The sequence below is a fragment of the Equus caballus genome, chromosome 3 (genome assembly GCF_041296265.1).
Source record: "Equus caballus isolate H_3958 breed thoroughbred chromosome 3, TB-T2T, whole genome shotgun sequence".
NCBI classification, from domain to species: Eukaryota; Metazoa; Chordata; class Mammalia; order Perissodactyla; family Equidae; genus Equus; species Equus caballus.
This window is the reverse complement of record NC_091686.1, coordinates 125,053,381-125,067,294: the sequence shown is the minus strand read 5'-3', so window position 1 is coordinate 125,067,294 and position 13,914 is coordinate 125,053,381. Positions and strand designations below refer to the sequence as shown.

The window sequence follows — 13,914 nt, the reverse complement described above, 5'->3', positions numbered from 1 at the left end:
TAATTAGTGTAAACCCTTTGTCTGCCTTTGATACCCACGGGTCTCCCCGCCGCCGCTTCCTCCGCCCCGAGCGCGCGCAGGGAGGGCGGGCCGGCCCCGCTGATCCCCGCGGCCCGGGACTGGGGTGCTGGCGGCCCCGGGGCCCTAGGCCGGACACTGGCGACCCCCACTCGCGTGCCGGTAACCAGCCCCCCAATACCCTCAGGTCCGGACAGGCCGAGATGACGCCGAGCCCCGCGTTGCTGCTGCTGCTGCCGCCGCTGCTGCTGGGGGCCCTCCCTCTGGCCGCCGCCGCCCGAGGTGAGTCCTGGCGCCCAGCCCGGCGCCCCGGCTCCGCCAGCGCCGCCCCTTCCCTCCCGGCCCTGAACCCTGAACCCTGACACACTGCCCGCCTGGGCGCGTGCCTGCGCCCCGCCCCTGCTGGCCCTGTGCTCACCAGGCTCCCTCACTCTCGGGGCTCACCGCTGCTCACCCACGGGGCACCCGCAGCTCACCCATGGGGGCCACCTCAGCCTCAGCTCACCCTTGGCTCCCCACAGTTACCCACGTGGTATCCCAGCACACCTACTGGGCACCCCGGCTCACCCCCAGGGTCCCTCCTCACCCATGGGGCACCCCAGCTCACCCTCTGGGTGCACCCTCACTGACAGGGTCTCCCCACCTCACCCACAGGGTCCCCCCTTACCCTCAAAGCACCATCAGCTCACCTGTGCGCCCCATGTTTGCTGGCAAGGTGGGCTCTCTCCTGGTCCGCCTCAGGACACACTCACATCCACACTCATACCTGCAGTTGAGGGCAGCTGGTCACCCCGTAGATTCTTGGGGAGTGAGCTCTTTGGCCACAGTGGACCCGGTTAGGCTCCTGGGAACCTGCAGAGACCACCCCCACGGTGGCCAAGGTGGGATGTGGGCACAATGGGAACATTCCTGGTGGCTGGGACCCGTGACCCAGCCCTGGGCCCTGGGCCTTCCCATCCCTAGGAAGGTGCAGGGTAGGGGCTGGAGAGCTGAGTCCCCAGCTCGTGGGGTCGCTGCACAGGGTGGGGGGTGGAGGCCTGTCTCAAGCCAAATCCTGAGGATCACCTACTTGAGGCGTCACACTGTCTCGGTGTGTGCCACACCAGGGCCTGGGTGCACTCTCATGCCTGACGTCCAAGCGGGCAGGCCCGGAGTGCCCCCCGAGGGACCCCTGCCCTGCCCCACGCCAGCAAGGGGCATCCTTGGGAGGGGTGATGGGTGATGCGTGTCCGAGGGCTCCTGCCCGCCATGTTCTGTGCTGACCTCCCCACAGCTAGGCGGGACCTGCGGTCAGGCCAGCCCTTTGCGTGTGTTGACCACTCAGGATCGTCCCTGCCCTGTCCACCAGTCCTCTGAGGCTTCGCACCCCTCCCCCGCCGCCCTGCGGGCGCACCAAGCCCAACCCAGCCATATATGGCCACGTTCGGGTGTTGGGTGGCGGGCGGCGGCCCAGGTGGGCCTCATGCCATGGTACCCCCCCACCCGCCTGGCCGGGGACTGGCCGGCTGGCTTGAGGGTGGGGGCTACCCAGGCGTGGCTGGGCTGGGCAGTGTCCTGGGCATTGCGGGCACTCAGGTCATGCCCAGCAAGGCCCCCCCGGCGGCCGGCGGCCTGGACTCTGGTTCCTCTTTCATCTGCTTGGACTCCCCCATCCCCGCACCTGCCTGTCCTCTGGCCACTTGGCCAGAGAGGCTCTGGAGGCCGCTGTCCTGGCCTGGTCATTGGCTGGAGCTCGAGGCCGAGTGTGGATGGTAGTGGGCAGTGGACAGCAGTGGGCGGCAGGGCCTGCCTCGGTGCCGAGGGCCCCAAAGGGGCCACACCCTGCTCTGTCCCCCTCGGCTGTGGCCTTGGGGCTGTGCCTGGCGTCCAGCCCTGGCCCCGGCTCTGCACGGCGAGGCCCTGGCGGCAGTGGGGAGTGCCTCTGCGGTTTTGGGGGTGGTCTTCCTGAGCTGTGCTGGCTTCTTCCCAGGCCTGGACATGGGGGTGAAGCCAGTGCTGGCGCTTGCCCCTCGCGGTGAGCAGGCCGAGCGTGGACCTTCCTGGGGCAGCAAACCAACGCCGAGAGAGTTGGGGTTGTTTTTTGAAAGCCGTTTTCCCCGTGGTGTCACAATTTCTGGAATCGGTACATCTCCAGACTCAGATCGTATTTTTAAAGTTCCCCTTTTCCCAAAGTTTCACAATCTTGGTGGGTTCGTCTTAAACTGTTTTTTTTCTTAAATTGAAAAAAAGATAGGATTTGGCTTTCTCCATTTCCATTTTATTTCTCACAGTGGGAACTGGAGAGGTTCAGAGCAAAATACCTTTTTCACAAATAGCTTTGGAAGAAGTTGTTTGAGGGTTTTCTGAGAAGTGCCACGTCTGGACTTTTCCAAGGATGGTGCAACGGGTCGGTCTCAGAGCAGCCTTGAGGTCATCCCCTGTCCTCTGGACCTGGCCAGCACGCCCTGGGTGGGCTGAGTGCCCACCCCAGGGGACTAGGTGCCGGTTGGCGGTGCCCTGCCCTGCGCGCTGGCATGGTCTCGGGTGGCCCACCGTCAGGCTGTGTTGGGAAGGGTCTGCTGGTGTGTGTGCCTCTGGCCAGGCTGCAGGGGGCTTCCCGCCACCTCCCCAGGCTCTTCCGGGCAGCAGCCGGCCAGTGCGCAGCTGGGGCCAGGGACCAACACGCGGGAGCTGGGCTCAGGCACTGTGAGGTGGGGATGCGGGCCAGCCGCCCCATTTACGTCTGGGGCCCCACTCCTGGAAGGGAAAATAAATCAACGTCCCTCTGGGGGGAGGAGGGAGCTGTGAACAAAGTCGCCTTTGGCTGGGCCTGGAAACTCCGACCGCAGGCTCCTCCATTGTGCGGGAATCAATGGGCCTCGCTCGCGCCCGCTGCCTCCCGCCCAGCGCCACGGCCCCTAACGAGGGAGATGTTGGTTTTTCCCCCACAGCGGCCTCCGCCTCCGGCTTGCCTGGGCCAGGCTCAGGCCCTGCTGACGGTGCTGGGGGAGGCAGGCTGTGGCCCCGCAGGCCGGAGCCCTCGCTGCTGGCCACCCACACATTGTGCGGCTGTTCATGTTGGCCTCTTTTGCCCTCACTTGTGCCTCACCCGGTGACTGCAGCCCTGGTGGGTCCAGGTGACAGCCTCAGTGGCAGGGTCAGCACATGGCGGGAAGGCATGCCCAGACCACTGTCCCCTGCCACCCCCCCCACCCGCCTTCCACTCTTCCTAGTGGTGGTCACTGGGCGCTCCTGGTCAAGCCCCAGGTGCCCAGCCTGGCTGCTCTCGGGGCCCGAGGAGAGCAGGGGTGCAGCCCAGGGTTCACAGTCCAGGAAGGCTGGCGAGAGGTGGGGTGGGGGTGTGGGACAATGGGAGTGCAGGAGAGGGGGTTGCGGGGAGAGGCCTAGGTATCTCAGGTGGGTCGGGGTGGACCTGGAAAGAGAGAAGAGGAAAGGCCACCAGGGGCGGGTGGGCGTGGGCAGAGGTAGGCGGTGCGCCTTGGCAGAGGTGGGCCTCCAGGGGCCAAGGATCCTTGGTGTGGCTGGACCCGGGGCTGTGAGTGGGGCTGGGCTGGGCTGAGCCGAGGGGCTGGTCCGCTGCAGGCCGCAGGGAAGAGGGCCTGGGGGTGTCCTGGGGGCTTTTCCTCCTGGGCGGCGCAGCTAATCTTCCTGCCTCCAGTAAGGAGTTGGGGGCCTCTGCTAATCTTCCTGCCTCCAGTAAGGAGTTGGGGACCTCTGCGCCCTGTGCCCCCACTGAGTGGCTGAGGGCAGGGCCTGGAGGCTGGCAGGCTGGGGGGCCCTGCACCCCTCACCCCACACAGACTGGCCTCCTTGGGAGAACCAGCACGCGTTGGGGACATCCAGGAGTGTCCCTGGAGTGCTGGAGGCGGCTGACGGGAGGGGGCTCCAGCCTCAGGGCTGCTGAAACAGGGCTTCCCATCTTGGCAGGAAACACAATGGCTTTTCTTCCTGCCGGGCGAGTTTATTTCGTGAGATTTACACAAGCTGTGTGCTGTCCAGTGACTGAAGACTGAATGATGGGACCTGGGACAGCAGGTGGGAGGAGAGAGCCATGCCTGCCCTGGTCTCAGACCTGCTGGGCAATGACCCCTTCGGGATCCCAGGATGCTGAGCCCCCGAGAGCCGGGACCTGTGGAGAAGGCATGCACGTGTCTTGTCCAGGGCCACTGACCAGTGGCTTCAGGGCTGCCTTTTGTGCTCCTCCAGCAGCCTACTCGGCTCCCGGAGGGGACTCTGGAGCTCACCCTGGAGCCGGGCTCGAAAAGCTATGTGCCCCTTGAGGGCTGGGCAGCCCGCCCTGAGGCCTCCAGGGGCCTGGGGACACCCAGCCTGGGCTGCTGGCTTGCACAGGCCTCACACTGTCAGGCCTGTCCTCCAGAAGCCTGTGGTGGGCTGTGGGCCGTGGAGCAGGTGTGGGTGGGAGTGAGGGGCCATCTGGGGCCTGGGGGTGTCTGGTGTGCCTGGGTGTGTTGGGCTGTCCAGTGCAGGAGCCCTCACTGCAGTCAGCATGGATTTTGCCCCAATGCCCAACCTCTGGCCCAGGGGTTCCAGGCTCAAGAAGTGTTCTTGTCATATTTCCAAGGTGATGAGTGTACCCAGGTCGGGGCCCACAGGGCACGGGGCCCCTTGGGCGGTCTGGCCCCACGGCATGAGAGGGAGGCCCCAGTGGACAAGGGCCTTCTTGGTTCCTTGACAGCTGGGGTGGGGCTGGGGTGGGGCTGGGCCCCTCTGGGGAGGCCAGGATGGGGGACCTGTGTTCTAGGCAAGTGGTGTTTGTGAAGTGGGGGATGGGGGGGCGGGTGTGGGGGAGGGGTTGGCTTGGAGTCCAGTGGACGTAGCGAGATCTGGAGACGGGACACGGTTGCCCAGGTGCCCTGCGGAGCCTCCCGGGAGGTACCATGGTGGTGGGTCTGGGTGCCTCCAGTCGCTGGGTGCCTCAGTCGCTGTCAGCCATTGGGGTTTATGTGGGGCCGTCCATGGGGCAGTGGCACCATCAGGGTGACGCTCTGCCCTCTGCGTGTGCCCTAGAGGTGCAAGGAGGAGGAGCCGTGAGCCGGGGGTCTGCTGAAGGTACACCCGAGGGCTTCCAGGGAGAACAGGCCTGGAGGGCCCCGGTGCCCACCAATCCTCCTGGTGCCGCTGCTGGGCAGTGGGATGGACTGGACGCTTCAGCCAGCTGGCTGGCTTGGTGGGTCAGGCTGTCCCTTGGCCGCGCCCAGAACAGCCTGGTTTCTAGGGCAACCACCTGCCCTGTGGGCCCTACCAGTTCCACCGCAGATCCTGTGGGTCCTGCCCCTGGGGGCCGCCCTGGGCCCGTGGGTGACCAGGAGCCTGTGTGTGCTTGTGCATACGTGTGCGTGTACAGCTGTATGTGTGTGCCTGAGCGGCTTGGCCCCATCCCTCGTGGTAGCCCTGTGGTGGTCACACCTATTCTCCTTCCTGGGGGCGTCTGTGCCCTTCCCCCCAGGCCTCACCTCTTAGGGAGGGGGCTGGCCCCAGGGCCGCTGTCTGGCCTTCGCGATACGCCCCCTGCACAGGATTTCTCTCACTGTGAGGAAATACCATGGGTCCCCCTGCCGCAGAGTGCCCACCTGCCCTACCTGGTGCAGGTGTCCACACAGGCCAGGCTGGACCTGCCTCCTCTCCCTGCCATCTGGCCACCACACTGTCCTTTCAGTGCCCCCACCAGGCCACTTAGTTTCTCTAGGAGGGGATGGGGCTCAGCAGGTTGGTGGCTCCTGGCCAGCTGCCCTCCCCTCACAGCCGGTTTCAGTGTGGTTAGCCCCACACCCACCCACCCCCCAGCCAGAGAATTCATTCCAGGCTAGAAATTTCTGGGGCTTTGCAGGGCTTGTTGGGGACAGAGCTGGCCCTGGTGAGCTGGCCAGGTGGTTCCTGCACACCCTCGCTCCCACTCGTGTCTGTGGCTGTAGGGGCCTGGTGTCACCAGCCAGGGAGGCTCATGTGGGGTGAGGCCTGAGACCTCTAGGTGCCTCTGTGGCCTCTGGACCATGGGGCCCGGAGAAGGCGCAGTGCTTGGTCCAGCCCCTTGTGAAAGGAGTTTGAGGTTGGCAGGTCAGGGCCCACTGAGCCCCCGGGCAGGGGGGAGAGGGGGAAGCTGATGCGAGATGCCCCCATGGCCAAGCGCCTGCTGACTGTGAGCAGAGCAGGGTCTGGGATGGTGTAGATGGTACGGCCAGACCAGGCCACGTACAAGGGGAGTTGGAGCGCCCGGAGCAGGGAGGGGGTGTCGTGAAGGAGCACCTGGTGGGACAGCCCGGTGCAGAGGCCGTGGGGTCAGCCAGGGTGGGGTGCGGGGCTTTGGAGCGGTCCCCAAGGGCCTGTGAAGACTGCACAGGGTGGGCGCCTGTCCCTGTCGCTCCCTCCTGGGTCACCCTCCATCCATCCCAGTGCCCCTGGCTGCCTTGGCCCTCCCGGGGCCCACTGGGTGGGAGGGGCGTCCCCCTCTTGTTTCGCTGCAGCTGGGAAATGGTGCTGTCTTCGGGGCAGGGCGAGGGCACTCAGAGGTAGGTTGTGTCCCAGAGTAGGGGTCTGCATCCACTGTCGGGGTGTGTGTGTGTGTGCACCCAGGGGCCTGTCTGGGGACAGAGTATGTGTTTGGGGGACAACGTGTGGGTCTGGAGGACAGTGTCTGGGGACAGCGAGTGTGTCCAGGGGACAATGTCTGGGGACAGCAAGTGGGTCCGGGGGACAGTGTCTTGGGACAATGAGTGGTTCCAGGGGACAGTGTCTGGGGACAACAGGTGGGTCTGGGGGACAGTGTCTGGGGACAGTGAGTGGGTCCTGAGGACAGTGTCTCGGGGCAGCAGGTGGGTCCGGGGGACAGTGTCTTGGAACAGCGAGTGGGTCGGGGGACAGTGTCTAGGGACAGCCAGTGGGTCCAGGGGACAGTGTCTGGGGACAGCAAGTGGGTCCAGGGGACAGTGTCTGGGGACAGTGAGTGGGTCTGGGGGACAGTGTCTGGGGGGCACCGTGACAGGGTCTATATGTGACACCTGAGCTCCGGGTGGCAGTTGGGAAGCCTGGCCATGTAGGCTGGCCGTGTGGGGCCATCCCGGTTGCTGCACCTAGCCTCTCCCGGCACCCCTATTCCTGGCCATGTTCTCACAGCTGGGAGAGGAGTGGAGGACGGGGAGGGGCTCTGTGCATTCTGTCCATGCCCCAAACTTTTCAGGCCTGTGGCTTAGGGTGTGCGTAGGGCCAGGGGGCTTCCTAGAGGAGGTGCTCCTGGGGAGGGGCTGAGGCTGGCTGGAGGGACCCTGGAGGAGGCCAAACCGCCACTGTCGGGCCCCTCCAGGCCCTACCCTGGAGCTGTCAGGCTCTCCTCCCAGGCCAGGTGGGGACCGTCTGCCCCTCTGCGTCCTCCAGGTATCCAAGGGCCTCAGCCTTGCCTCAGTTTCCCCACGGCTGAGTGGGCTGGACCCCTGTCCAGGTGGAACAATGGGGCTTGTGTTTCCCAGGCTAAATATAGAACTGTGGCAGTCGCGCTGGCGGCCAGAATTCCCAGGAATCTGGGGGGGCTGGGCCTCCTGCCCGTGAGCCTGTGGGGGTCTCTGCAGGGGCCAGGGCCCGGGAGCTGGCCTGGCGTCGGGTCCCGCGGAACCCAGGTGGGGGCAGACGGAGCTGGCTGCGGGAGCAGGGGCTGTTTGCTTTAGGATAAGGCTGGCTCCAGCCGGGCCGCCTGTTCTCCCGCGGTGCTCGCAAGCTGGCCCTCGGGGCCACGCTTCCGGCCCGTCTGGCGGTCACTTGGCCGTGTGGCTCCTCTCTGCAGCGACCAGGGGGCGTCCCTGCCGCCCCATAGAGGCCCCCACTCCTTCAGCTTCCTGCCTGGGGGCAGGGTGGGGCTGGCAGTGGCCCCTGCAGTTCAAGCCATACTTTCTCTGCCACTGAGGCAGGCTCCCTCAGGGGTGGGGGTGTTCAAGCAGCCCCCAATCGTGCCCCCAGGAGGGGCTGGGATGGGCAAAGCCCCAGCAGAGAGGGACGGTGCCCCTCGGGCAGGCACTGTCTTCCCCCCTGCACTGTCTGGGCAGTTGCATGTGTCCATGTGTACAGGCGTGTGGCCGTGTCTGTCTTCTTGTTGGGGGGAGGGCTTGTGCCCAGGGGTCAGCCCGGGAGGCCCAGGGCACTGGACAGGCTGGGGGCACCCTCTTTGTCCTGCAGCCTGGGAGGCCCTGTGAATGGTGGAATTTCAGGCAGTGACAGGTGGCGACAGGGTCTGCCTGGGAATGAGCTGGGACCCTGGATGTGCTGAGGGGCCTCAGGAGGCCCGTTTGTCTGTGGGCGGGTGCCTGGGGGGCCCTGCAGACAGTTGAGTAATTGGGGAGAGGTGGGTCTCAGCCCCTTCCCACCTCTGCTCTTCTTGTGCCTTTCAGGGGTGCCGGGGGCTGGCGAGGAGGGGGCTGGCTGGGGGCACAGGGACGACTGGGGCCTGTGGAGCAGTCTAGGAGCAGCACGGTGGGGGTGGGCTTAGAGGCAGGATGTGGGTGCAGAAGAGAGGTCCCCGAGAGGCTGGGGACTGGCTGCATCTTGGCAGGTGGGCTTGGTGGAGTGGAGTGTGTAGGCACGCGTGGGTGGGAGCAGGTGGGGGGTGGGAGGAGACCCCCAGACCCCACCCTTTTTGTTTGTGGTCATAGCGGGAAAATGTCCATGGTGCTGTGTCCCTGACACCCCAGTCCCCCCAGCAGGGCTGGGATGCTGCTGCTGGAATCAGCCTCAGGACTGGGGACCCCCCTGTCTGGGCTGTCATCTGCCTGCATCCAAATGGGGACGGCCCCCCACCCTTCCCTCAGTGCCCCAGACGGTGGCAGTAGGGGCTCAATGCTCTGTGAGGGTTCCTGGGAGATGGGAGATGATGAATGAAAAGCTGCTGCTGGAGTCTGGAGACCCCACAGAAGCATGGTGGGCCCTGGTTGCAAAGGCCGGCAACGTACCCAGCTGGTAATCGCGTGTTGAAGAAATACCAGCTGGTTATTAAAAACACGTGCCGCCTTCAGTCCCCGTAGCGATAGCATCTCGGAGCAGCCGCTGCCTCCTGGCACCTCCTTGTGGCCAGGACGCAGCATGCTGGACCCTAGCCTGGAGTGGCTGCAGGGTAGGGTGGATGCCCCTGGCCACTGGCTGGCAGGCAGGGTCCTGGGAGCTGGTCCCAGCCAGGCCTCTGGGAAGGGTGGCTGAGTGCCCATGGCTGCCTCTCCTGATCCAGGGGTACAGTGGATGGGGTGACCATGTAAGAGCCCAGCACCCTGGGTCACCCTGTGGATGCTGCAGATGGGCCCAGGCTCTGAGCTGCAGGCACCAGGCAGGGGCCTGAGAGTCGGCCGGAAGGTGGCCCCACTCCCATCTGATACTTGCAGTGTCCTCTAGGGTTGTGTCCCCCTAGGACTAAGCCACCTGGTGCCACATGGCTGGCGGCAGGGAGGCCCTTGGCCAGGCAGGCTGACCTGGGAAGATGTGGCCCACACAGACACATAGGCGCAGACATGGGATACTCGTGTGTGTGTGCAGGGATTCACTCATGGCATGTGTGCACACGCGGACACATGGGCTTGCCTGCAGGGAGCCAGTGAGAGGCCGCCCGAACTCCAGCTGACCTGCATTCTGGTTCCTGTGCATTGGCGCATAGTGGGTGCTCAGGGGGTGTGGGCCAGAGCCGGCGCACAGTGAGTGCTCAGGGCATATGTGCCGGAGCCTGGCACACAGTTGGTACTTGGGGGGTGGGCTGGAGCCTGGCGCACAGTGGGTACTCAGGGGGTGTGGGCCAGAGCCTGGCACACCGTAGGTGCTCAGTGGATCTGGGCCTGCCACACAGTGGGCCGTGGGTAAACGCCAGCTCCTGTGATCTGGGAGGAGGGCCCTGTGCTGCAGGCCTCTGCTGCCTTTGCTGGGCAAGCGTGTCTGGGCGGAGTCCTGGGTGGGGACCCAATAGCGACAGCCCCCTCCCCTGGGCTCCCAGCCCCCATGCCTGCCTCCACTCCTGACGTCAGCCAGTCCCTTCCTCCCTGACCGAGCCCTCTGACCTGCCCTCAGGCCCCCCGAGGATGGCGGACAAGGTGGTCCCACGGCAGGTGGCCCGGCTGGGCCGCACCGTGCGCCTGCAGTGCCCTGTGGAGGGGGACCCGCCGCCACTGACCATGTGGACCAAGGACGGCCGCACGATCCACGGTGGCTGGAGTCGCTTCCGCGTGCTGCCCCAGGGGCTGAAGGTGAAGGAGGTGGAGCGGGAGGACGCCGGCGCCTACGTGTGTAAGGCCACCAATGGCTTTGGCAGCCTCAGTGTCAACTACACCCTCATTGTGATGGGTGAGTGATGTCCATGCCAGGGTGGGGGGTGGGACAGGCTGGGCCTTGCCATGTGTGTCCCGAGGCAGCACAGCCCTGGGGTAGGGGGGCAGTCTAACCCACCCACCCACCCGACCTCTGTCCCCCCCTCAGCCTGGCCTTCCTCCTCGGCCCCACACCTTGGGGGCCCTTCCTCCCAGGCCCCTCCTTGCCAAAGGTTCTGCTAAGCCAGGGGCCGGGGCTGGCTGGGGGGCAGCAGGAGGGGTAAGGGGGGCCCCAGGGTGGTGGTCCCACAGAAGGGTGGGCAGGGCCAGCTGGTGGCCTTGGTGTCGGCCATAACTTTGAGGCTCAGGTTTCCAAGTTCAGAGAGGCCGCCGGGAAGCTCAGGGCCTTCTGTTCTCTTCTGCCTCTGGGGCCCAGGCTCGGGGACTGGGTGGTGTCCCCAGTGACACGCCCTCAGCTTGCTGGTACCAGGCGCTGGCGCCCGGCCCTGCCCCACAGGCTGCTGGGTGTGGGTCCCTCAGGGAGGAGTCTCCCAGGTCCGCTGGGGTGGGGATCCTGGGTGTGGGTCCCTCAGGGCGGGGCGGCAGGCTCCTTGGCAGCCACGCTGGCCCATCTCACACAGGGGGAGCCTGACCCATGCCCCCTCGACTCGGTCCCAGGGTGGGGGCCTGAGACGCCTGGCCGTGATCCTGGGCTTGGGGGAGGCAGCGGCTGTCACGAGGAGGGGGCATTCCTCAGCATGCCCCACCCCCCGGCTCGGGCCCCTCGGGCCTTCTCCGGGCTGTGGAATGGGAATACTGTGGGTGTCCCCCCCACCGTCCTTTCAAAGGGGAGGATGACCAGGCGGTATGTGAGCCATGTCAGTTCACCATCCCTCGGCCCCTTGATGTGGGCTAGGGTTACTGCAGCTGCCGGCTGGGCCCAGCCCCTCCTCCCCGGCCCTGCAGACCCCCCGGAGCCGGGGTGGGGGGGCTGGCTCTCTGGGCCCACCCGCGCCTGTCGGGGTCACCTGCACCCAGGGAGGAGACCGGCCGGCCGGGTGCTCCTGCCCAGCTGTCTCTGGGATTCTGCGATGTGGGTGTGCGCCCATGGCCTCCCACTTGCTTGTTTCTAGAGCTTTCCCAGCCGGTCCCATGGAACCAGCCCAGGGTTTGGGTGGGGGGCTGGGGGCTGGGCTGGGGTCTGGTGGGGGCTGCTGGGACTCCTCTCACATGACACGCCCTCCCCTCTGCAGATGACACCAGCCCAGGGAGGGAGAGTCCGGGGCGTGACGGCTCCTCCGGGGGCCAGGAGGACCCCGCCAGCAAGCAGTGGGGTGAGCACGTGGCTGTCACCGTCCTCCTGGGTGCAGGTGGGGCCGGCCTCCTGGCGCCCGCTGACCTCTGTGCACCCCACAGCGCGGCCCCGCTTCACGCAGCCCTCCAAGATGCGGCGCCGGGTGATCGCCCGGCCCGTGGGCAGCTCCGTGCGGCTCAAGTGCGTGGCCAGTGGGCACCCACGACCCGACATCATGTGGATGAAGGATGACCAGGCCCTGACGCGCCCAGAGGCCGGTGAGCACAGGAAGAAGAAGTGGACGCTGAGCCTGAAGAACCTGCGCCCTGAGGACAGCGGCAAGTACACGTGCCGCGTGTCGAACCGCGCGGGCGCCATCAACGCCACCTACAAGGTGGACGTGATCCGTGAGTGCCGGGCTGGGGGGTAGGGGGGTAGAGGGTGCCCGGGGGCCACGCCCACATGCTGTGTCCCTGCACAGAGCGGACGCGCTCCAAGCCTGTGCTCACGGGCACGCACCCCGTGAACACGACAGTGGACTTCGGGGGCACGACGTCCTTCCAGTGCAAAGTGCGCAGTGACGTGAAGCCGGTGATCCAGTGGCTGAAGCGTGTGGAGTACGGCGCCGAGGGCCGCTACAACTCCACCATCGACGTGGGTGGCCAGAAGTTCGTTGTGCTGCCCACCGGCGATGTGTGGTCGCGGCCCGATGGCTCCTACCTCAACAAGCTGCTCATCACCCGTGCCCGCCAGGATGACGCGGGCATGTACATCTGTCTGGGCGCGAACACCATGGGCTACAGTTTCCGCAGCGCCTTCCTCACCGTCCTGCCAGGTGGGTGGGCCTGCCCCGCCCCCTCCTACTGCCCGCCCCCACCCCTGGGCCACGAGGGACAAGATTGCCCTGGCAGGGCACCGCCCAGGGCCCATCCGTGTTGCAGGCCAGCCTTGTGCAGACACTTCTGGGCCCCATGGCAACATTTTCCTCCTCACCCCCTTCCTCGGTCTCTCCTGCAGACCCAAAGCCGCCAGGGCCACCGGTAGCCCCCTCGTCCTCGTCCACCAGCCTGCCGTGGCCAGTGGTCATTGGCATCCCAGCCGGCGCTGTCTTCATCCTGGGCACCGTGCTCCTGTGGCTCTGCCAGGCTAAGAAGAAGCCGTGCGCACCCACACCGGCCCCTCCCGTGCCCGCACATCGCCCGCCCGCCCCTGCCCGAGACCGCAGTGGGGATAAGGACCTGTGTGCAGCGGCTGCCCTGGGCACCAGCCCTGGCGTGGGGCTGTGTGAGGAGCTTGGGCCCCTGGTGGCCCCCCAGCACCTGCTGGGCCCGGGCTCGGCTGCTGGCCCCAAGCTTTACCCCAAACTCTACACAGATGTGCACACACACACGCACACGCACTCACACACGCACTCACACGTGGAGGGCAAGATCCACCAGCACCAGCACATCCACTACCAGTGCTAGATGGTGCTGCCTGTCGGGGTGCCGGCCCACCGGAGCTCAGGGCCGCAGGGTGGACACGCGGAGGCCAAAGAGGGCAGGCGGGTGGGGCAGAGGGGCACGGAGGGAGATGGACAAAGGCGAGAGGCAAGGCCGGCACCCTGGGCGCCCTGTGTGAGGCACACACACACAGACACACAGACACACAGACACACACGCTCAGGCCAAGCACCTCTGGGAGGGTCTGTGTTTGTAACTTTGCAGTGCGCATGTAGCGATGGTGGGCTGGTAGATGAAGGAGCACCACGGCCCCGTGAGGAGGGTCTCGTGGGGGCCACGTCACCCCCCGGCCTGGCAGATCGGAGAGGCACCCTGGCTTTGCAAACCAAAAACCCCAACCCCTGCGCCATGCCTGCCTGTGTCCCCGTCCAGACCTCGGCAGGCGGGTGGCTATTTTTGCCACCACCTGTCCTGGGTGCCCAGGAGTCCACCAGAACCCTGGGCTGGGGGGGTTGGACGTAGCAGTCCCAGGCCCTGTCCTGAGAGGCCGGAGCCCGCCGAAGGGTGACTTCCAACCCCCTCACCCCCGGCCTCCCACTGCCAGAGAGAAGGGGCCCTTGATATTTATATTTAAGAAATTAAGATAATAATATTAATAATGATGAAAGGAGGGCCGGGCTGCAGAGACCTGGCTTCTCCTGGGGCCCAGGACCTACCTGGCCTTGTGGCCATGCTGGATGTCCACCTCGGGCTGGGCGCCTGTCACTCCACTGCCTGTGGTGGGCCCAGACCTCTGTAATTTTATAGAGTTTGAGCTGAAGCTTCGTATATTTAATTTATTTTGTTAAACAAGAAAATGTGCATCCTTTTCCCCTAA

General features: G+C 65.8%; 1 protein-coding gene and 1 long non-coding RNA gene across 2 annotated transcripts in view; one reads left to right on the top strand and one right to left on the bottom strand.

Annotated features, from left to right (window-relative positions):
- LOC138923676 (uncharacterized) overlaps positions 1-1,275 on the bottom strand; it is an 18,988-nt gene extending 17,713 nt beyond the window's left edge. Inside the window, exons 1-2 of the long non-coding RNA XR_011437660.1 lie at positions 1,088-1,275; positions 708-784 (exon numbers count right to left, since the gene is read on the bottom strand). This is a non-coding gene — a long non-coding RNA (uncharacterized lncRNA). The remainder of the gene's footprint in view (positions 1-707; positions 785-1,087) is intronic.
- Positions 1-13,914, top strand: part of FGFRL1 (fibroblast growth factor receptor like 1) — a 14,393-nt gene extending 479 nt beyond the window's left edge. The window contains exons 2-7 of the mRNA XM_023638552.2: positions 206-300; positions 10,066-10,338; positions 11,555-11,635; positions 11,718-12,002; positions 12,077-12,430; positions 12,613-13,914. Of these exons, the coding sequence (XP_023494320.1) occupies positions 222-300; positions 10,066-10,338; positions 11,555-11,635; positions 11,718-12,002; positions 12,077-12,430; positions 12,613-13,061 (1,521 nt within the window). The 5' untranslated portion in view covers positions 206-221 and the 3' untranslated portion in view covers positions 13,062-13,914. The remainder of the gene's footprint in view (positions 1-205; positions 301-10,065; positions 10,339-11,554; positions 11,636-11,717; positions 12,003-12,076; positions 12,431-12,612) is intronic.